The sequence below is a fragment of the Benincasa hispida genome, chromosome 1, assembly GCF_009727055.1.
Source record: "Benincasa hispida cultivar B227 chromosome 1, ASM972705v1, whole genome shotgun sequence".
In the NCBI taxonomy this organism is placed as follows: Eukaryota; Viridiplantae; Streptophyta; class Magnoliopsida; order Cucurbitales; family Cucurbitaceae; genus Benincasa; species Benincasa hispida.
Window position 1 is genome coordinate 75740511 of NC_052349.1, and position 23065 is coordinate 75763575.

The following is a 23065-nucleotide window of genomic DNA, read 5'->3' on the forward strand; positions in this document are numbered from 1 at the left end:
TCCCTAAGCTTGGCTCCACCATTTCTCCTTTAATGTAACTCCACCAACTTATAAGATAGTCGACCGAAACTCGAAGAATTATTTTCCCATATATCATATAACCACGCGTTAATACTAAATAGGAAGGGTATGTTTGGTGTTTCAACCTAACATGTAATGAGTCTAGGTCATTGTCAGTGCGGAATTAGACATTCTGATGACGTGGCACAGGAAGGGCCAGGATCTAGAGGTCCCAAAGGTGGATGAATCTTGGCCACTTATATTTGTGGTCATAAATCTTTGCAAACTGGAAAAATGGCCACATCTCCCAATCATGTCTGCTGGCACCTATATCCATTCTTTTCTTTATATCAAAAACTCATTCTTTCTTCATTCTATCCGGCCAGATCCACCTCCCTCCGCCGCCAGTCACTCTCCGGCGCCGCCACAACTTCCTCCCACATTCTTTACCCATAACTCGTAAGGTTCAGATCTACAAGTTCGGATGCTTTCGAGCACCAACCAGCAAGGAATCGAGCCCTTTTTAAAAAGATTCAGTGAGTATCATTGCTCTTTTAAGTCTTCGAGTTATATTCGATTAACTCACTTTAAAGCTTTTCGAATTCGATTAAAGTAGGTTTTTTTTTACACGTGGAAGCTTTTTATTTATTGTTTTGGTCTGAATCGAAGTGATTCATTTAGATTTATGGTCAATTTTGAGTAAGAATATCCTCTCTGAATAATCTCTTGGTTCTAACATTTAAATATTGTTCTTATATTGTTTAGGCTTCTAGGAGAGGTTGAAGTTTGCTCCAGTATTTGGAGTTTGGATTGAGAACGGTAATTTTTTTTTTTTTTTAATCAGCTAAGTAGTTTCCACATCCCTCCAAATTTTACATTTTGATATAATATGTTCTATTAATTTACAAAGAGTTTAATTAAATTTTATAAATATCAATATTACTCCTAGACGGTATCGAAAATATGATTGTAGAAATTTTTTAAAATCTTGGGACGGAAATCAAGAGAAATTTAGATCGCTAAATTGTTTTAGTTTATCATCACAAGATTCTAAGTCTGGATTACTATTTAGTCATGGATGTTTGTTATGATTTAGTCTATATGTTTTGATTAGTGGTATGTGACAAATGTTTGAAAGTATACTTTAAATGATGCTTGATTGAAATGGCAATTGAAAATTTGGACAAATTGCAAAAACCACTTAAGTATGGTGGTAGATACAATTATGTCCTTAAAGTTTCGATTTTAAAAACTGAACCCTCAAAATTATATAAATGTTAAAATTGGGTCAAGTTGGACTTTCAAACTTATATAATTGTGTAAATTGTAACATTTGTATGAGTTTAATAGTTCAATTTTTATCATTTGTGGGTCCAATTTCTATAATTATTATAAACGTAAGGGTCAAACTTTTACACTTACAGAAGTTTAGGGACCCAATTTTTACAATTGAAAATTTGAGAGTTTGATTGCAACTATCACCATACTTTAGATGTGGTTTTTGCCATTTGTCCTAAAAATTTTAATTTGAAAACATATTTGAATGAAAGATTTTGGTTTGAGAACACGTTTGTAACAAAACTATGCAAGGTTTTGTATTTTTTTTTTTTTTTTTTTTTTAAACGAATGTTAGAACAAAAGAAAAATTGAAATTGACATGAAAATTACATGGAGTATTTTGTACACATTTATTTTCTTTTTAAATATGATACATAATTTTTTTTTTTAAAAAAAAAATGACAATTGCAAATATAGACATTAGATTCAAAGTATTAGTATATATAACATAATGTAAAAAAAAATTACAAATATGGCCAAATTTAAATTGTCTATCAATGATAGACCATATTATTGGTAGGAGTCTACCAGTGATAGACTATATCACTAGTAAGAGTCTATCAACGATAGAAGTTTATCACTGATAGATTTTGTTATATTTACAATTTTCTTTAAATAATGTTATATACTTGGTTATTATTCCTAAAAATGTTATCAATTACGATTACCCAAAAAAAAAAAGTGAACTCTAAATCAATTGAAATTTGAACAATAGTATAAATTGTTATAATGTTTAACGTTATATTTTTTTTCTTTTTTTCGATATTATAATAGTTGTATTAGAAAATACGAGGTGCGATCGAGTGAAGTATGAGTTCATCTATGAAGGGAAACAACAGGATGTCCATTGCAATGGAAAGAACGGGGCAATGGTATGTGTTGATATCATATGTTCCATAGAAATTTTTAGTTAGGCATGAAAAATGTTGCCTAATCTTTTGCAATCTCTTTGTTTTAAGGATTTTCTCTCAAGACATTCCAACTGATGTTGTGGTTGCGGTCGGCGAAGCACATTTTCCACTTCACAAGGTCATTTTTATTCTACTAATAATTTACTCTCTTTTATTTTCAATTTATAATAATTTAATCTCTTAATTTTAATAAATAATGATTTAATAGTAGTATTTTACAATTTGTGAAGTTTAAGTAAAATTACTTTTTTTTAGTTATCTAGTTTTAAAGGATTTGTGTGTTTTGATCCATGAATTCTGAAAATATATTTTCTTAATCCTCGAGTTTTAAGAATAGATGCATTTGGTATATGAATTTTTAGAATCTAACTCTTTAGATTTATAATTTTTATGAATAGGTTTAAAAAGTCCATAAAATAATTTCAAATTTAAATAATCCTAACATTTTAAGTTAGAAAATTAATTTTAAAAATAATCGCCTCTACTCAATAAAATTGTGAAAATTTAGGACCAAAAGCTCATATTCTTCAAAATTTAAGGGCCATTAAAGCAACTTTATCTTAAAATATAATAAAACATTTTACACCTATAGATTGAAGATCAAATTTGTTTATAAATTAGTAAGCAATAAAAATTAGTACTTAATTTTGATAAAATTTATCGGGAAAAGGAATTTTTTAAAAAAAAAACAATATGTGACGTGGGAAATTGAACCTTTTAACTTTAAGGTAATACAAGTGAACTATGCTCATTTTGACTGATAGGAAGGAATTGGGTGAGATGGAGTGAGACGACTTATTAATATCAATTCCATGATGTGGGTGTTAGGACTAAAGAATTTCTTTAATTAAATAGTTTAATTAAGAATGATTAGGAATTAAAGTGCAGGGACTAAATAATAACTGGATTTGGAATGTGCAGTTCATGTTGGTAGCGAAGAGCAACTACATAAGGAAATTGATAATGGAATCGACTGAGGCAGATCTAACAAGGATCGATCTAACGGACATCCCCGGCGGGGCTGAAACTTTTGAGAAGGCAGCCAAGTTTTGTTACGGAGTCAACTTTGAGATCACAGTACACAACGTAGCAGCGCTCCGATGTGCTGCAGAGTACTTGCAAATGACGGATAAATACTGCGACAACAATCTCGTGGGTCGGACCGAAGATTTCCTCTCACAAGTGGCTCTCTCCAGCCTTTCTGGAGCCATTGTTGTTCTTAAATCTTCCCACCATCTCCTTCCCATGGCTGAAGACCTTTACATCGTCCATAGATGTGTGGATGTTATCAGTTCCAAGGTACACCCTCCTCCTAACTAATTTTTAAAAACCAAAGAATTTATTATTGTTTTGAAATTTTGGTTAAGAATTGAATTGGATTAAAAGAAATATACAAATTATTAGAAGAAATAGGGAATAAATAAATTTAAGTTTTAAAAACTAAAATGAGTGTCGAATGGAGGCGTAGAGTTTTGGATCAAATTATGAATGAACTGAAAAAATAAATAAATAAATAAAAGTTTAAAAACTTATTTGACACCCACCATCCTCTTGTGTGAAGGCTTGCAACGAGGCGAACTTCCCAAGTCGATCACCACCAAATTGGTGGACAGAGGAACTAACCATAATCGACATCGAATTCTTCACCAAAATCATCACCGCAATGAAATCTCGTGGAGCCAAAACCGCCACTCTCTCCGCCGCTCTAATCACCTACACAGAGAGATCTCTCCGCGATCTAGTCCGTGACCACTCCGGCACCGCCCTCAGATCATCATCTCTTCCGGCCCCCAGTTATTCCGACGATTCCGACAACACCACCAGAGTCAAACAACGCCACCTCCTAGAATCAATAGTTTCTCTCTTACCTTCCGACAAAGCCGCTTTCCCAATTCACTTCCTCTGCTGCCTTCTCCGATCAGCGATTTACCTGAAAACCACCACCGCCTGCAAGAACGAACTGGAGAAGCGGATTTCGATGGTGCTGGAACATTTAACGGTGGATGATCTGCTGATGTTGTCGTTCACGTACGACGGGGAGAGGCTGGTGGAATTGGAAAGTATAAGGAGGATAATATTGGGATTTGTGGAAAGGGAGAAGAGTGTGGCGGTGTTTAATGCCGGAGATTTTAAGGAGATTTGCTCTGTTTCGATGCAGAGAGTGGCGAAGACGGTGGATGCGTATTTGGGGGAAATTGCTACTTATAATGAACTAAGTATATCCAAATTTAATGGGATTGCCAATATCATACCCAAATTTGCTCGCAAGGTTGATGATGATCTTTATAGAGCTATTGATATATATCTCAAGGTTTGCCTTCCTTACTTTCTCTTGAAAAAAAAATAAGCTTATAAACACGACCTCTACTTTCATAGATTAAACTTGTAATTTAATTTACAGGCACACCCAAATCTTGATGAGATTGAACGGGAGAAGGTATGTAGTGTGATGGACCCATTGAAGCTATCATATGAAGCACGAGTACATGCGTCACAGAACAAGCGGTTACCAGTGCAAATCGTTCTTCATGCACTCTATTATGATCAGCTGAAACTAAGAAGTGGCACGCCAGAGGATCGGAACATCCAAGATGCTGCCATGACAAGGACTCAAGCTCAAGCAGACGTGTCATTAGTGAAAGAGAATGAGGCATTAAGGTCTGAATTAATGAAGATGAAGCTCTACATATCTGATATGCAGAAGAGTTCCCAAGGAACATCTTCCATGAAAGCACCGACCTCTAGAACCAAGGCTACCTTCTTCTCCTCTGTCTCCAAAACACTCGGGAAATTAAATCCCTTTCGTCATGGCTCTAAAGACACTTCTAATATTGATGATGGGGTCGACATTACAAAGCCTAGAAGGAGAAGGTTCTCTATATCCTAAGTAATACTCTTGGGTCGTTCTTGAAACACAATTTCGTTGTGCTTATTTGTGAGATTGATATTTTTCTTTCTTTTTGTTCTTTGTTCGTTGTGTATAAAATTGATTTCTCCCGTTTCTTTTAAGTTCATGTTTTGAGGGTTGTTGACTGTGTGTTGTGAACTATACATTTTATAGCAATTATTAAGTATAGGTAATAATGATTCTAGTATTTTTCAGTAATTATTTCCTCACTTTCAATATTTAATCATACATTGATAAGATTGATTTGTGTAATATCTCTTAATTATTAAGATGGACAACAATTAAGTTTATAAACATCATTTTCAAGTTTCTTTGTTTTGTTTCATACTTTTCTAGGGATAAGTCAAGTTTTGAAATTTAAAAAAAAAAAAAAAAAAAAAAATCCAAACACACATTTTAGAAATGTTTGATCTTTTGTTAGATTTTAAATTTCTTTGTAGACTTTAGTCAGCGATGAAGTTATTTATTCTTTTTAGGACGATGTAAGAGTTATTCATATGTTCATAAGTCTTATTTTGCTTCATTCAGCTCTTTTTTATCGTTTGCTTCATGGTTTTGGCCTCTTTTTACTGGCTTGGTTTTATGTACTATTATATTCTTTCATTTTTATTTTTTACGAATTTTGTATTCTTCCATTATTATTTTTAAATTTTTAAATTTCGACTAAAAATACTTATATGTTTTTTTAAAAAAAAAGAAATACTTACATGTTGAGCAAAGAAAACAAAACTTATTAACATTCAACATGATTTAAAATTCGAGAATTATTTTCACAATCTAGATTAGAGAAAACAGACCGAGAAAAAAATTCATGAATCGAATTTCTTATAAAGTAATAATTGGCATGCGAAGTAATAGTTCTAAGTATCGCTTAACACAATTCCTAAAACAAACAAACATACAAATTTCACACGTTCAAGTGAATTTAAGACAAACTATTCCTAAAATCTAGAGGTAGTGGACAGCTTTTACGCATCACTTGTCACTAAATTTCAGTTCTCATCTTACCAACCCAAAATATCATTCAGCAGATAAGCATTTTCCCAGAAAGTGCAAGTGGGGGCTGCAACAATCGCCGGAAAGTAGGCGTCATTTGCCCCAATTTTTGGATGCTCTTCAATAGTGCGCTTTATTGGGTTAGACAATCCAAATCCTTGGTGGGTTTTCGTTCTAAAGATTAGAGAAAACAGACGAAGGAAAAAAGTTATTTTCTTTTTGAAGAAATAAAAAAGTCTATCTCCCAATCCTACCCGAACGGTTCATTTCATATCTTCGCTGAATTTAGAGTATTTTTCAATTTTCTTCCTCCCCTTTTGTGCATTCAGTGATTTATTACTTATTTAGCGTCGCTGCTCAGTTTCTTTGTTGAAGATTGGTGTGTCTCTTGGGAATGGCAATGGCTGCCACTTCCCTTTCGAACCTGCCTTCTGCTTTCTTCCATGGAAATCTGCAGAGAAATGAATTTGGGTACCTGGGTTTGCCGAGACAACCCACCAAATTTCTCAAATCCAATCTTAGAGCTCCGCTTTTCAGGTAACCGTTTCAATTTTTCTTCTTTGTAGATTTTCACTTCTCTTTCAGCTGGTTTCATGAGTTTTATTGGGTGGAAGTTTGCGTGGATTTTCTGCTAGATGACATATGTAAGCTTGTGTTCACTGTTCTTTTCACTAATTTTTTTGAAATCCAATCATGGGTTTAGGATTTCTGCTGCCTTTTCAGTTCTGTTTAGAGCTTTAGCTTTTGAGTCTCTTTGTGGATGCTTCTTTGTTCAAATGATGTTGCAACAGAGATAATTATTGGTCTGAACTCGAAATGTAACTTCATTTCCTCCTGAATTTAGCCCTGGCTAATAGTTTTCACCTGTTATTCTTTTATAGTGGTTTCTTTCTAAATGGTGTTGCAAAAAATATCATTATCTATTTGAACTTTCAATCTTCTTCCTTTCAGTGTAGTTAGGGAATGTAATTGAAGGAAGTACGAACATTGTACTTTCTCTTTACTTGCAGGTTTCATGTTAACTCAAGGAGACAGAAATTTGTCTTAATTCATCCAAATTCGTTATAATTTTTGTTGTTTTGTTTGGGGGTGTTAGATGAAGGGGAAGGATGTGGTTATGTTGTGGAACTTGTTGTTTATGGGGCAATCGTGTGAAATGTTTGTGTAGATGCCAGTCAACTGGAGTTGATGAACCGAAAACAAAAAGAAATCTACTTGACAATGCCAGTAATCTTCTTACCAATTTGTTAAGTGGTGGAAATTTGGGATCTATGCCGATTGCTGAAGGTGCAGTCTCTGATTTGTTTGGCCGCCCACTTTTCTTTGCACTGTATGATTGGTTTTTAGAGGTATGTACATCTTTCATAAATTTCTCATCAGTTTCTTCAACTGAAATATTAGTTCCCTATGAGGACACTCACTCCCTCTTATGACGTTAACGTGATATGCAAAATCGTTTTTCAGAAATTTCTGTGCACCTTTTCATTTTGTCTGCTAATGAGATCTAAACATCCATTTCTTTCCATTCTTTTTTTTCTTCATTTGCAGCATGGATCTGTTTATAAACTTGCCTTTGGACCAAAAGCATTTGTTGTTGTATCAGATCCTATTGTGGCAAGATATATTCTTCGTGAAAACGCATTTGGTTATGACAAGGTAAGATTTTGAATCTACTTCTCTCTTTCTGTTTGCTAGGCAAGTAGGCAGTGTAATATTCAGTTGTGCTGTCATAACGTCTTATTGCTACTATAAATATACTCAACTAGGGAGTGCTTGCTGATATTCTAGAACCGATAATGGGTAAAGGACTAATACCAGCTGATCTTGACACTTGGAAGCAGAGGAGACGAGGTGAGCAAATGGAGAAAATGGAAATTCTTTTTGTGATTTGATCAATGTCTTAACTTCGGCTTTACAACCTGTTAGAGATGTTGATTTATTTCATTTTGAATTACAGTTATAGCTCCTGGATTTCATGCCTTGTACTTGGAAGCTATGACCAAAGTGTTCACTGATTGTTCAGAACGATCAATACTGAAATTGGAGAAGCTTCTAGGAGAAGGTGAACTTCAGGAGGAAAAAACCATTGAGTTGGATATGGAAGCAGAGTTTTCGAGTTTGGCTCTTGATATCATTGGACTTGGTGTTTTCAACTATGATTTTGGTTCTGTAACCAAAGAATCCCCAGTGATTAAGGTCTGAAGAAAGGAAAACGATCTGCACTATAATCCCACACACTGAAACGCTGCTTTTTGTTTCACTAATGAAGTTTTGGTTACCTCTTAGATGAATATTTTTTTCTGTTATAATTTGAAATTGTGAGTTCAAATTGCTGGCCGTTTTCCCAGTTCATAGACATCTATATCTCTATCTTTGTCCATATCTCAGGGAGAAAATGATATTATTCTATAAAATCCGCATTACTAGTTATTCTGTAGTGGGTTAAGGATAACATAACGAAGTATCTGGCTTGATTGATGATAGTTTTTATAACAAGGATCTTAAATGATACTTTTACCATAAATAATTGTTTTCTAGACCTGATAACCTTACACATGGTGCCAAGTCCTGATTGACTATGCGCTTATATATTGGCATTCTCTGAAGGGTGGAACCATTAAAAATAGACATATCATCTTTCTTACTCATTATCAGACTTGGATTTGGAACATCTCTATTACATGATCCAAGTTGTCTGGTGTCTAGTTATATTTATTTTTCATCATTGACAACAATTTGTGATGGTGGTTTTTGTCATTTTAATTTTATGTTTGTTGCATACCTAAAACATAATCATCAAACTTTCTTGATCAGCACTTTGAAAAATATCTTACAGGCTGTATATGGAACCCTTTTTGAAGCAGAGCATAGATCAACTTTCTATATCCCATACTGGAAAGTACCTTTGGCAAGGTGGATAGTCCCAAGGCAGCGTAAATTCCATAGTGACCTTAAGGTTATTAATGACTGCCTTGATGGACTAATACGAAATGCAAGAGAAACCCGAGAGGTGAGTTGAGCCTTAAAACTTAAGTTGCGGGTTGTTTTGATGAAATAAACTTTTCTAAGTGGGAAATCTTGTCATGTTGTCATTTGGTTTTTAGTTTCTTATTAATGGTAACTTTTTGCATTCTTTATAAGTTGACTGCTCCAATGCTCAGACTGAAGTTAAATTTATTGGTCTATATCTACTATGGATGACATATTTGTGTGAAAAGTATCGAGAACTAATGGCCACAAAGTGAACTCCATTCCAAATGCACTCAATATCCTAGACTAAAACAGTTATTCTATTCCCCTTCTATCAAACCAAAACCTTAACTAGAATGCATAAAGTGCTGTGCCATAAGACTATGGAAATGTCTTCCATGCAAGCTTGTAGGAATTAAACTGAATCTCGATCATGTTTGTAAAGTATACAACATTTTGATTCTCAAAGATTGTTTATTTACACCTGCTAATAGTCTTCAACATCTCTCTACCCACGGCTGTGCTGAGCTTATTTTCTTGTTGAAAAAACACATTGTTTGAGAAACGTATATAATTAGTTCTTAGTTGGTTATTGATTGAAACTTACAAGATTCATGAACGATTCTTCTTCCATTTTTTTATAATAATATTTCAGGAGAAGTAACTAACAAGCCAGTTTTAGAATCTATTCTTCTTTTTTCTGAACGTTTTGACCAAATTTTCCCTTTTTTCCTTCCATGTTTGAAGCAAGGCATAGATTTGTACTTTGTTTTCCATGTCACAGGTGCCTTTAAGTAGTACACACCTTAGTTACTCATTGTGTAGGCTTGTCAGAACAAATTTGTTTGAAGCAACAGCCTGGACTTGACTTTGGTTGCATCTCCTAACAGGAAGCCGATGTTGAGAAATTGCAGCAAAGGGACTATTTAAATCTCAAGGTGTCTCTTCTATCTTCTGAGAAAATTAATGATTCTAAAGTTTACTTTTCCAGGTATTGGTGTTTCACTTTAGTAGACGTTTCTGAAAAATCATAACACCTTATTGTTTATGTCATCATTTTCAGGATGCCAGTCTTTTGCGTTTCTTAGTTGATATGCGGGGAGTTGATGTTGATGATCGGCAGGTAGAGACCTACATTTTGATTTTAATGACTCCAATTATACGTATCATAGTCAATATTGACTTGGGACTATTTGTTATATAAAATGTGGTACATTGATTTTGATAAACCCTGATAGTCTAAATGTATATGCATATGAGAGTAAGAGGAATAGCTTAGTGAAATGTAAGGCGTGGGATCCAATGTCAGTAGGTAGTTATGCTGGTGGGAATGGTGCGAGTTTGGGAAGATTTAAGAGTTAGATTACAATATATGGATAGTTTTGGGGGAAAGAGACTGAAAATTGTTCGAAAGGCAGTTACTAAATGACCAGAATGTGTTTTCCTGAATACACTTTCACGTCCATATCTGTAATATTAACAGCTTAGGGATGATCTGATGACAATGCTTATTGCCGGGCATGAAACAACTGCTGCTGTGCTTACATGGGCTGTTTTTTTGCTTGCACAAGTAAGCATTTAGCTTTGCCTTGTTGTCATCATTTATAAAATGATATGCATCCAAGCTTTATGATAGCCTCTTCTGTTTAAGATAAGGCTTCAATGTTGGTTTTACAGAACCCTTCAAAAATGAAAAAAGCTCAGGCAGAGATCGATTTGGTTCTTGGCAGTGGGAGGCCAACTTTTGAATTGCTTAAAGGATTGAAGTAAGGACGTCATCTGTTTCCAAGTATTCTGCTTAATACTCATTTACTTTTTCTCAAAGCTTAAGAGATAAAATGGAGACACGTCAATTCAGTTAGTCTGATTTACATAGATTTCTGAGCATATTTAGTTTCATCTTCTCCATGCTAGGATGCTATTGAATCATAGTTTTATATTAATAATTTGCAAGAGATTAATACCTTATGAGGCTGCTGCAATTAGTGTTAGTAATGTCCATGCTGTAATGGCGTTGAATCTTTCCTCATGCAAACTCTACTTGTTAACATCCGGATTTGACTGTCATTGACCAAGCTGTTCTACAGATAACGTGTATTTTTAAATTTGATGGAACTGCTTCTATAATTAGAACTTTTAATGCCAGTTTGATGTCAATCTTGTTTTTGGTTTCGAGGTTTAAAGATTTAAGTTTACGGAATGTACTCCTAAACTTTGCAATAGATCTTCGTTATGGAAATCACATATTCCTACTTCTTTTTGTTTAATTTTTCACTTCTTAAAACACTTCCAAAATCTCATCTAATTTTTTGGAAATGGCTAGTTTTTTAAATTTGGCTAGGATTTCAGAAACTATTTCAAAGGAAGATTAGAAAACAAGGAAAAGTAATAGTAGGCAAGTAGTTTTTTCAAAATAGAAACCTATAAACAAAAACTTTATCAAATGGGCTCGCAATGAGTTTTGAATGATTTCAATGGCATTGATTATCTATGGAGATTTATATACAGTTGTTTCTGGTACATTCACAAGATTTAGAGCCCATTAAGATAGTACATGGGTGAAGAAATAACACTATACCCAAATAAGAAATTCATTCTTCTTGACGGTATTAGTTCTCAAATTTATGTTGTTCTTAAATGATAGGAACCAGGTAATGAAATAATCCCAATTAAGGCCGATTTGGATTGACTTTCTAAGTGCTTGGTTTTAAGCACTTTGAAAGTCAATTCAAACCTGCCTTAATCAAGGAACTAGGTCATCTCCCTCCTGAGTAAGGTTTGAGCCCACGAGAGTTAAAACATTCTTTTGCCTGCCTCACCACCCCCTTCTTCAAAAAAAGAAAAATTCTAACATCAAAAAGTTCCTTGCTTGAGTGAAGTTTGATACATATGGATCTGTAATACATTGTCAGGTACATCAGACTTATTGTCGCAGAGACTCTTCGTTTGTTTCCTCAGCCACCATTGCTAATAAGACGAGCTCTCAAACCGGATACATTGCCAGGTACTAATTGAAAATAATGTTTACATGCAAGAGATGAAAAAGAAAATTAAAGGGAAAATTGCTGTTTAAATCACACCATGTCCTGAATATGTTATGACGAGCTAGATCTAGCTAAGAAGTGCTGTTCGACTTGAAGGTTTTGTTGATTGATGAACCATTATGAATTGAAGAGAAAATCACAGGATATGCAGTGAAGACATGTTTTCATAATTATGCCATCATTTTAACACATATATTTAAACAAAACCTGCTTCCAGTATTTGCTTATTAAAATATGATAAACCTATAAAATTATAATTATAATTGGACAATTTTTAAAAATAGTAAATAAATAAGAAAAGCCTGTAGTGTGAAATGTGGATGTTATACCATTTGATAAGCATACAGAACGTTTAGTCAAATGATCCTCTCCCCCACTTCCTCGACTTAAAGATACGAATTCCTGATGCTGTTTATTATACACTTAAGCCATGTATCCAATGTAATTATGCAGGAGGATACAATGGTGACAAAAATGGATATGCAATACCTGCAGGGACTGACATCTTCATCTCTGTAAGTGGAAGATTGCACTGGAAGAGCTTAGTTCTGAGTGTTTTTAATTGTAATGTAATGACAACTGCATTGATTCTTTTATTGCAAAGCTGAAAGTATTTTACGAGGATGCCACTTTCACTCTTTGGCTTTGGACTTCTTGCTTTCTATGTCTTCTACTCTCCTTTCATGTATCTATTCTGTAACCTCTCTAAATGTGTTGCTATAGGTTTACAATCTCCACAGATCTCCATACTTCTGGGCAAACCCTCAAGAATTTGAACCAGAAAGATTTAAAGTAAAGAGGACAAGCGAGGGAATTGAAGGATGGGACGGTTTCGACCCATCAAGAAGCCCTGGAGCTCTATATCCAAATGAGGTAACTTGACAACCATTGATCCTAATCTAAAACAGCTGCATAACAATTAATATCAGTTGATGAATTATTCCGACACCTATCTCAGATTGTATCAGACTTTTCCTTCTTACCATTTGGTGGAGGACCTAGAAAATGTGTTGGGGATCAATTTGCTCTAATGGAGTCAACTATAGCACTAGCCATGTTACTGCAGAAGTTTGATGTGGAACTAAGAGGAAGTCCAGAATCTGTGGAACTTGTCACTGGTGCCACTATACATACCAAAAGTGGGTTGTGGTGCAAACTGAGAAGAAGATTACAAGTAAATTAATATATAGTAACATTCTTGTTATCCCCAAGAATATGGTACACGCTTATTTGGGAAATAGTTTTTTTCTTCTCATAAAAAGGGAGACTTTATTTCATTGGATGTCAGTTCATTAATAATAATAATGATGTGTTATATGATAACAATAACTTCAATGGTTTTGGGTCTGGAATTTTGATTCCGAGGACCAAACAACTACAAGATTCTCAGAATCGCTTGCAAAATTTCATGGTAGGAAGTGAGCCTCAAGCAGAAATATACTTGTTAAGGACTCGTAGCAGAGCCTGGGAATGTGTTATCTGTCAACTTTGTGGTTTTGAGAAGTAAAACTTAAAAGTTATCTAAGAAGTATAGTTGGAGGCCCCAATTATACACACTTATAAACGCAGGGGTAAGAAAGGAATTGTGGAGGAAATGGGGGACTAAGGAGTATTATGGAGTTTGTTAGAAAAGTGGGGACCAAGAGGGTTGTACGGGAGTTTAAGGAGGGGCTACGACTGAGGTAGGGGATTAGGCATTTTTATGCCTGATCAAGTTTGGCTTGTGGGAGAAGATTTCCAACCCTCTAGAAGGAATGATGAAATTGAAAGGGCTATTAGCTAGAAGGGAAATGGTGGTGATGATCGACTTTGGAGCCACCCATAACTTCATACACCAAAGACTAGTGGAGGAATTGAAGCTACCGTTGACCAAAATTATGGAGTCATAGTAGTTAATCGGGACGTAATCAGGAGGAAGTAGGATTGGCAACGGGGTCGGGAGGGGGTGTCCCATCCCTGGCCCCGTGGGGGAAATTCCCCCCATCCCCCCATTTGAAGGCGGGGACGGGGGCGGGGATTCCCCGTCGGGGAAACGAGGTCCCCACGGGGCCCCATTCCCCGTTTTCCCGCGGGGTTTCCCCTACTAATTCTCCATAGGGAATCCCCAACTAATTCCTCGCNCCCCCATCCCCCCATTTGAAGGCGGGGACGGGGGCGGGGATTCCCCGTCGGGGAAACGAGGTCCCCACGGGCCCCATTCCCTGTTTCCCCACGAGGATTCCCGTACTCATTCCCCGCGGGGAATCCCCTACTAGATTCTGCATGGATTCTCCTATTAGTTCCTCGCGGGGTTTAATAAACACAGTTTAGAAGCTCATAAATCCATTAAATAAGTTTATCGAATTCCTCATTTTTTTAATTCAAGTGATTGTATTTAAAATTTGACTAGTTCACAAAAAAATAAACAAAATATAATAGGCTAATCTACGAAATAAACACAATTTAAAAACTCACAAATCCATTAAATAAGATTACAACTTAAAATGAAATAAAGTTTGAATAAGGAAGTCAATTAAAGGCAAATGTCTTATACAATTGAATAAAGTTTGCTCGTCTTTCTGTCTTCATCGATGACTTCACATTCAAATCTTTCTCCTTTCTTGGCATCATCCCATCCTTAGTTGTGAGTATTGTTCATTCCTACAAAATAAAAAGTATCATAAGAAAATAATGTTAATCTTTGAGTAGTCACCACGCCATCTTCGTCAGCATCTTCTAAAACAGTTGCTAAATGTTTAACCATTTCTTTTTCCGTGCTAGTACCTTATATTGTCACATATTTGTAATAAAAGAAAATGTTTATTAATATATTAAATGCTAAAAAGAGGTAAAACAAAATAAACAAACTAGCCTGTCAAAACTTCAGTTGCAATCCAATTTTGAGCGCACATTAAAACCTCTATCGTCTTCGGATGAAGTTTGTTATGATGTGGGCTTACAATCCTACCATAGACACTAAAAATAGACTCTGATGCAACACTAGATAACGGGTAGATAACGGGATGACTAATATATCTCTTGCAATTTCTTGTAAAATGGGATACTTAACACCATTCAATTTTCACCAACTCAAAATGTCAAAATCAGATGATCCAGGTAAGACAGGTTCATCCAAATATGCATCAAATTGTTGCTTCTGGTTCATATTATTAGAATTTGATACAAACAAGTCATAATCATTAAAATCATCAAATATTATATTTTGTGATGTTCCATCTAAATTTTTATAGCGATATTCATCACTTTCACCTTCATGCTTTAGCTGATATTCTATTTCCAAATCTGAACAAATTTTTTTAATCCTTTCCACCTCAAGAAAAAAACTATCTCCATAAATTCTAGGGAAGTAAAGTTCAATCAACTTCAATTTGTAACGTGGATCTGAAATTGCATTTATGGCCATTACCCCATGAATTTTCTTCCAATACTTATCAAACTTTGAAATCATATTTGAAGTCATGTCTCTTATCTCTTGAATGCCAGAATTCGTCCATTCAGAAATAGCCAATTTCAATTTATAAATTTTTAGGAAAAAAAGATTAGCAATAGGATATTTGGATCCAGAAAATATTTTAGTCACGTGATGAAATATTTTCAGTTTCTCACATATCTCTTTCCTAATACCTAATCTTGATCCAAAGGCAAACACTTATACTTTAGTTCTCGTTGTTTTAATCGATAACAAACAGTCTTGTACTTCGATGTAGTGACTAGCATAAAATATGTAGAATTTCACCTAGTACGACAATCAAGACTCAACATCTGACCATCATAAACATTCAACTGATGAGCAGTTTTCTTAAATTTCTCCTTCTTTTTTTGTGTATGCACCCAAAAAAACACACTATTGCGTACTCTTTCGATCCCATCTCCTATCACCGTCAACCCATCTTTCACAATTAAGTTCAGAATATGAGCACAACACCACATATGAAATAAACTCCCATCCAATATTAAGTGTCCACACAAACTATCAACAAGCATATTAAACATGGAGTCATTTGTACTACAATTATCTACAGTTACAGATGACAATTTTCTATCAATATTCCAGTCTAACCGACATTCCATTATTTCTTCATGAAGCATCTCAGAAGTGTGTGGAGAAAGGACATATATAAACCTGATTATTTTGTTTTGCAAAACCCAACTATCATCAACAAAATGTGCAGTGACAACCATATAACCTTTTGTTTAGTTGTTGGAAGTCCACATGTCCGTTGTAAGGGCAATTTTTCCTTTGATCTCATTCAACAATGTCATGATTTTCAACTTTTCAATCTCATAAATTTTCAAAATCTCCTTTTTTTTATTGTGTTTCTTGACACCATCTTAAATAATGGTTGGATGACATTACAAAATTCCCTAAAACCTTCATGCTCAACTATTGAGAGAGGATATTCATGTTTTATTACCATCCTAGCTAATGTTTTTTTTTTTTTTTTTTTTTTTGCAGCTTCTTGATCGAAATTATATAAACTCAATGTATTGTTCTTCTCTCTGTTGGGATTCAATAGGGATTGTCGTATGTCCTTTTGTCCTTTATATGGGCATATCTTAATATGGTCATGCAAATATTTGGTTCCATTTTTACTTTCATCCCCCTAATTTTCATTTGCAATAATTACAAACTGCCTTGTCCACTCCATCTATTTTTTGTTTCTTAAAATGGTTCCAAACAACCAATGTCAATCTCCTCTTTAAAGATCCATTCTCAATATCTTTACCAAGAATAACACAATTATCAACATTCAAATTATCATCATTCGAGGAGCATGGAGTTGAATTTGGGGTTGAATCTAGGATTGGACTTGGAATTGGACTTGGAGAATTTTTATTTGAAAAAGGTGATGAAGACATTGTTTTCAACCTACCAAATATTTAATTTGAAAAACCCTCTTTAGACTTGGACTTAATTTTCAAAGCATACAACCTACCAAAGATTTCAACCTAAAATAAAAAAATTCAAACATACACAAAGACTCAAAGTATTTTCAAACGTATTCAACCACAAAATTAAAAGCATTCAAACATGCTTTTCAAACATATTCAAGCCTAAAATTCAAAGTATCCAAACATACACAAACACTAATTTTTATAAAAAAAATTACCGGCTTGAACGGCAATAGATCTCAGACGATAGCGGCTTGAACGGACAGATTAAGACAGCAGCACGAGTCTCTATTTTTCAAATGAAAAACAAAATAACACAATCAAAATATATCCTTACCAATAATTTGATCTACTTTTCAAACTAATCTCATGTATTAGCATTACCTTTCCAGATCTCCTCTCTTGGAAGTAGAATGGTAGGCTTGGCAGCGGCTCGAACTCGAACAGACGCCTGAAAGTTCTTCACGAACTTGAACTTGAACTGAACGAACTCGAAATCGAACGGACGGACGCCTAAACGAACTCGAACGGACACTGAACTCGAACTGAACATCTTCGACTCTTCACAAACTGAACGGACGCCTAAACTAATTCGAAGTCGAACGCAGACGGACGCCTGAACGAACTGAACATCTTCGACTCTTCACAAACTGAACGGACGCCTAAACGAATTCGAAGTCGAACGCAGACAGACGCCTGAACGAACTGGACGTCTTCGACTCTTCACGAACTGATCAGACGTCTTCGCTCACTAGTCTGGAAGACGGCAGACGGACACTCCACACACTGGTCTGGAAGATGGCAGATGCAGTCACACTCACCCAATGCATTAAACGCAGTGTTTGTGTTTTCAAAATTTAGGGGGTTTTTTATTTTTTAAGTTTGGACTTGACTTTTGGGCTTAGATTTAGAATTTAGATATTCAATATTTGACTCACAATACTATAAGTCTATACAGTATAAACACACATATAAATAACTTATTTTATATATTATAAATATATATTTATAAAAATAAAATTAAAAATATGAATATATCAAATCTGGGTCGGGGATCAATCGGGGTTGGGGTCGGAGTTGGGGCGGGGATACCATCCTCGAATGGGCCCCAAAAAATTTCCCCGGTTTTACCTCATCCCTGGTCAAACCGGGGATTACCCGTCCCGATTGGGGCGGAGGGACCCCGTAGGGAATTTTGCCAACCCTAGGAGGAAGGGGGTATGTAAGGCAGTGGTCGTCGTTCTACCCAAACTAATGGTTACGGACGATTTTTTGCCTTTGGAGTTAGGAAGGTTGGATATCATCCTTGGGATGATTTGGTTATGCAATATGGGATATATGGAGGTCCAATGGCCAACCTTGACGATACATTTACAACAAGGCAACAGAAAATCGTGTTGAAAGAAGACCCATCATTAATAGCCATAGAGGTATCTCTAAAATCCTTGACTCATACTTGGAATGACGAAAATTTGGAATTTCTGGTGGAATTCCACCAGTTGGAATCGGGGTCGACAGATGAACTGAGCGATGAGTCTGAAACCGAAAAGGAAGTTAAGATACCCCACAACATACAGGACTTGTTGGTAGGATTTAGGGATATTTTCGAGGCTCCTTCTCTTCCACCTAAACAAGGGGTGGATCACCGTATACTAACCAAAGTAAGGGAAGCTCCGGTGAATGTACGACCGTATAGGTACAGTTTCGCTCAGAAGGATGAGATAGAAAAACTAATGAACGAAATGCTAACAGTAGGGATCATTCGATCGAGCCACATCCTTTACTCAAGCTTTATTCTTCTGGTGAAAAAGAAGATGGAGGATGGCGTTCCTGTGTAGATTATCGACGACTCAATCAAGCTACCGTGGGTAATAAATTCCTGATTCCAATGACTGAGGAGTTCCTGGATGAACTCCATGGCTTAGTGATATTCTCCAAACTGGACCTCACGTCGAGATATCATCAAATATGGATGCACGAACCTGAAGTGGAGAAAATTGCTTTTTGTACTCAAAAAGGCCATTATGAATTCCTAGTTATGCCCTTGGGACTGACTAATACACCAACTACCTTCCAATCCTTGATGAACCAAATATTCAGACCATTTCTACGGAGGTGCATATTAGTTTCTTTTTAATAATATTCTAGTTTATAGTCCTGATGAGGATACACATACTAAACATTTGGGAATAGTAATGAATGTATTATAAGATAATCAGCTGTTTGCCAACCGGAAGAAATGCATCTTTGGTCAGCGGAGAATTCAATATCTCGGACATTGGGTGTCAGTGAAAGGGGTAGAAGTCGATGGTGACAAGATAAAAGTCATGTTACAATGGCCAGTTCCAATGAATGTGACAGAGTTACGTGGGTTTTTGGGGCTCACTGGGTATTATCAGTGATTCATGAAAGAATACAGAACAATGGCAACTCCATTGACCAAACCACTACAAAAGGATGCCTGCAAGTGGAACGAGGAAGCCACCATGGCATTCGATGCACTCAAACAAGCCATGGTAAGCCTACCCCTGCTAGCCCTCTCAAATTTTAAATTGCCTTTTTTCATAGAGACAAATGCCTCGAGAGTAGGATTGGGGGTTGTGCTTATGCAAGTGCAGCGACTGATTGCATACTTTAGCCAAGCACAGTCAGCACGAGCTCAAGGGAAGTCCATTTATGAACAGGAGGTTATGGCAATGGTCTTATCAGTCTAAAAGTGGAGATCTTACCTATTAGGGTGTAAATTTGCAGTGATTTCTAATCTAAAAGCCCTCAATTTCTTATTGGAGCAGAGAGAGGTTCGACCCAATTTCATAGGTGGTTGACCAAGTTGCTGGGATACGATTTCGAGATTCTTTATCAACTAGGCTTAAATAATAATGTCATTGATGCATTATCCCGAATACCACCTCCCACAGAACATGATGGCATTAGCAACTCCTTCATTGATTGATGTGCAAATAATGCAACAAGAGGTTGAAGCTGACGAAGAGTTACAGCAAATCCGTAAAAGGCTAGAAGAGGATCTGGTAAGCGACAAGAAATTCTCCTTAGCACAGAGGCTTCTACTGTACAAAGGAAGGTTGGTGTTATCCAGAGTTCAACTTTCATACCCCCCCTGTTGTCAAACTTTCATGACTCCATATTAGGAGGTCACTCAGGCTACCTACGCACTTATAAACGGATATTAAGGGAGTTATATTGGAAAGGAACGAAGGAGGATGTCAAAAAAACATGTTGCAAAATGTATGATTTCTGTAGGATTGCTCCAACCATTATCTATACCAAATCGAGTATGGGAGTACATATCCATGGACTTCGTGGAGGGATTGCCTAAGTCACACAGGAAGGATTCACAAATTATAGTGGTCGATAGGTTGAGTAAGTATGCCCATTTTGTCCACTTAGTCATTCGTATACCACAAAGAAGGTGGTCGAGGTCTTTGTTTGGGAAGTTGTTTGCCATCATGGGTTCCCAAAGGTCAATTGTATCAAATCGAGACAAGATCTTCATGAGTAGTTTTTGGGTGGAGCTTTGTGATGTGAATGAAGTGGCATTTAAAAGGAGCACGGCCTTTCATCCCCAAACAGATGGCCAAATCGAACAAGTTAATCAATGCATGGAGACTTATCTTCATTGTTTACGAGCAGCCGAAGCAGTGGTTCAAGTCCATTCCATGGGCTAAATACTAGTATAATACCACATTTCATGCTTCCATTAACTGTTGGGTTTTATGTTCTAAAACTCGTGGTTTGTAAACAATAAACTTGTTTTGTTATCAATAAAGATGTTATTGAGGTTTATTCAATGTATAAATAGCTCATTTCATTTAAAAAAAAAAAAAACCGAATCCAATAAACTAAGATTCATAGCTATAACATGAGTATTTAGACTTTATGTGAAGACATAAGAGTGGATCAAGTTCAAGTAGATAACCAAAACGGTCTATAGTATATGGATAAGGCTGGGTATTTTATCCTGGGGATACTATTGGATGCAGTCTGCTTTTTATCTAGTAAGAACGATGTGATCCTGAATCGTTCATGTGGAGACATGCGAGTTGGGCGTTATGTGTAAAGAGTTTGTATAAAATCGGACCAAAAAATAAGTCACTCTTACTTTATAACGTTGTTTACTGTTTAAGACTAACTATTTCAAAGTGATGACCTAGATCTATGAGGTCCCCCTACTAGCTCATATCAGACTAAACCTTAGAACAACATGACGAACGAGTTCGAAGTTTTCGAATTCAATTTTTGGAGTAAAATGTTAAATATTTATGATATATTTAACCTAATGTTTAATTATGAATTAAACATATAGAGAGAGAAAATGATATCTAAATAGATTTGAATATCAGAATTTTCTAAGTAAGGATTCAAAATCGGTCGATCAAGATTGATTGGGATTAATGTGGTTTTAATTAATTAAATTGCTTAATTAATTGTTTAAATTAATTTTAAAAATTGAAGAGATCAAAATTGGACTGAAAGTCAAAATTATTGACTAAGTCATAATTGGATTGAAAGTCAAATTTTTTTACTAAGTCAAAATTGAGATAAAGTCAAAATGTTAACTAGACTTTGAGAATCAAAAAGTAAAAATGTTGATTGCGGAATTTGAGAGTCAAAGTTTGACCCTTCGACCAACTTAGTGGAAAAATCCAAAATTGACTAAGTGGAAAAATCATATTTTTGTGGATTTAAATTAAAATATTATTGCTAGGTGTTCATCCCACCTGAAGATACTAATCCCACTTAAAGTTGATGAAATTTTGAGTATCAAATTTTTCTTAACTCAAATTTGCATGATTTTGCTTATAAATAGAATGGTTCTATGAAGTTCAATTCTGCTTGGCAAAAGCAGTGTTTTCAAAGCGCAAGGCGCACCTCAAGGCGTCAAGTCCCTTGATCGCCTAAAGGCGAGAGGCAAAAAAAAGGCAACGCCCGAGTGAAGCAAGGCGCAATTAATAAATAAATAAATATATAATATATGTAGAAGAAGAACATAAGTTTATATATAAATATCAAAACCTCAAAGATTAATAATAGTAATCTAATAAATAAAAATGAACAAAACTCTAAAAGTAAAAGTTCAAGACACGATCAAACATCAAATTCAACATCATCCTCATCTAAATCTAAGATTTCATCCATTGCTCCCTATTGGCCATTGTCCTCCTCAATGTCTAATTCCTCTTCATCATCGTCCTCATCTTCATCACTAAACACTTGTATAGTTGGTATTTGCTTTTGAACTCAAAAAGTGGAAGTAGAGGCAGCTGACTTTCCTTTTGATCTAGTGTACGTGATGGGTTCTGTAACGCCACTAGCAAGAGCTACATCTCCCCATGTGAGGTCGTCGTCATCAAAAACTAGCTCATTGTCAACTTCAACTTCATTATTTTCTTCATCCAATGTTCCGACCAACCATTCATTACTCTCATCTATGTGATCTAAGGAGACTGGATCGAGTTGATCATTTAAATCAAAGCGCTCTTTAAGTGCTTGATTATACTTTATATAGACGAGATCATTTAGGCGCTTCTAGTCCAACAAGTTCCTCTTTTTCGTATGAATCTACAAATTATTAACCAATATGGAATTAGAAGTTTGTTTTAAATTTTAAATTAATAATGTAGGAAACAAAATGATCACTTACATGTTCAAAAACACTCTAATTACACTCACACCCAGAAGCGTTGCACGTCAGATTAAGGACTCTCATGGTTAACTTTTGCAAAACTGGAGAACTACCACCCTAAAGAGCCCACCATGATGTTGTTCACACATTTGACATGATTTAGAAGAAATAACATACTTATATACACATAAATTATTAATGTAGTAAGGAATGTGAGTCCTTACCTGGCGTTTTAACTTTTCTTGTGTTGATTGCTAAGTCAATGTCGAACATGCCTTTAGTTTCAAAATATAACTCTAATTCCACTGTGCATCAATTTTGATCACTAGTAGATGGTATCAATCTTTGTACAACTTTAAGA

At 35.4% G+C, this 23065-nt stretch overlaps 2 protein-coding genes across 5 annotated transcripts; both read left to right on the forward strand.

The window, feature by feature from the left end:
• The first annotated feature begins 316 nt into the window (after nt 1-316).
• Nucleotides 317-5355, forward strand: LOC120084636 (root phototropism protein 2). The gene is made up of 7 exons (XM_039040447.1): nt 317-536; nt 766-819; nt 2113-2210; nt 2298-2367; nt 3171-3548; nt 3811-4560; nt 4651-5355. The coding sequence occupies exons 3-7, from the start codon at nt 2149-2151 to the stop codon at nt 5134-5136; spliced, it is 1746 nt and encodes a 581-aa protein (XP_038896375.1). The 5' UTR covers nt 317-536; nt 766-819; nt 2113-2148; the 3' UTR covers nt 5137-5355.
• A 749-nt stretch (nt 5356-6104) lies between these two features.
• LOC120085844 (cytochrome P450 97B2, chloroplastic) lies at nt 6105-13490 on the forward strand. Of its 4 annotated transcripts, none has more exons than XM_039042077.1 (15): nt 6105-6414; nt 6502-6690; nt 7322-7502; nt 7702-7809; nt 7920-8004; nt 8111-8349; nt 8990-9163; nt 10014-10061; nt 10187-10246; nt 10607-10693; nt 10801-10889; nt 12036-12127; nt 12621-12682; nt 12891-13040; nt 13126-13490. In XM_039042077.1, the coding sequence occupies exons 2-15, from the start codon at nt 6548-6550 to the stop codon at nt 13348-13350; spliced, it is 1743 nt and encodes a 580-aa protein (XP_038898005.1). In that variant the 5' UTR covers nt 6105-6414; nt 6502-6547; the 3' UTR covers nt 13351-13490. The 4 variants fall into 4 exon arrangements, with proteins under 4 accessions (XP_038898005.1, XP_038898000.1, XP_038898013.1 ...); XM_039042072.1 differs by having other exon boundaries at nt 6515-6690; XM_039042085.1 differs by having other exon boundaries at nt 6105-6314.
• Nucleotides 13491-23065: the final 9575 nt, after the last annotated feature.

Excerpts from the sequence above, each read along its gene's own strand:
- LOC120084636 (XM_039040447.1), top strand. The coding sequence starts at position 2,149 with ATGAGTTCATCTATGAAGGGAAACAACAGGATGTCCATTGCAATGGAA. Across the intron at positions 3,549-3,810 it reads TGGATGTTATCAGTTCCAAG|GCTTGCAACGAGGCGAACTT; the intron begins GTACACCCTCCT and ends TCTTGTGTGAAG. Across the intron at positions 4,561-4,650 it reads CTATTGATATATATCTCAAG|GCACACCCAAATCTTGATGA; the intron begins GTTTGCCTTCCT and ends TTTAATTTACAG.
- LOC120085844 (XM_039042077.1), top strand. The coding sequence starts at position 6,548 with ATGGCAATGGCTGCCACTTCCCTTTCGAACCTGCCTTCTGCTTTCTTC. Across the intron at positions 8,005-8,110 it reads TTGGAAGCAGAGGAGACGAG|TTATAGCTCCTGGATTTCAT; the intron begins GTGAGCAAATGG and ends TTTGAATTACAG. Across the intron at positions 10,247-10,606 it reads TTGATGTTGATGATCGGCAG|CTTAGGGATGATCTGATGAC; the intron begins GTAGAGACCTAC and ends TAATATTAACAG.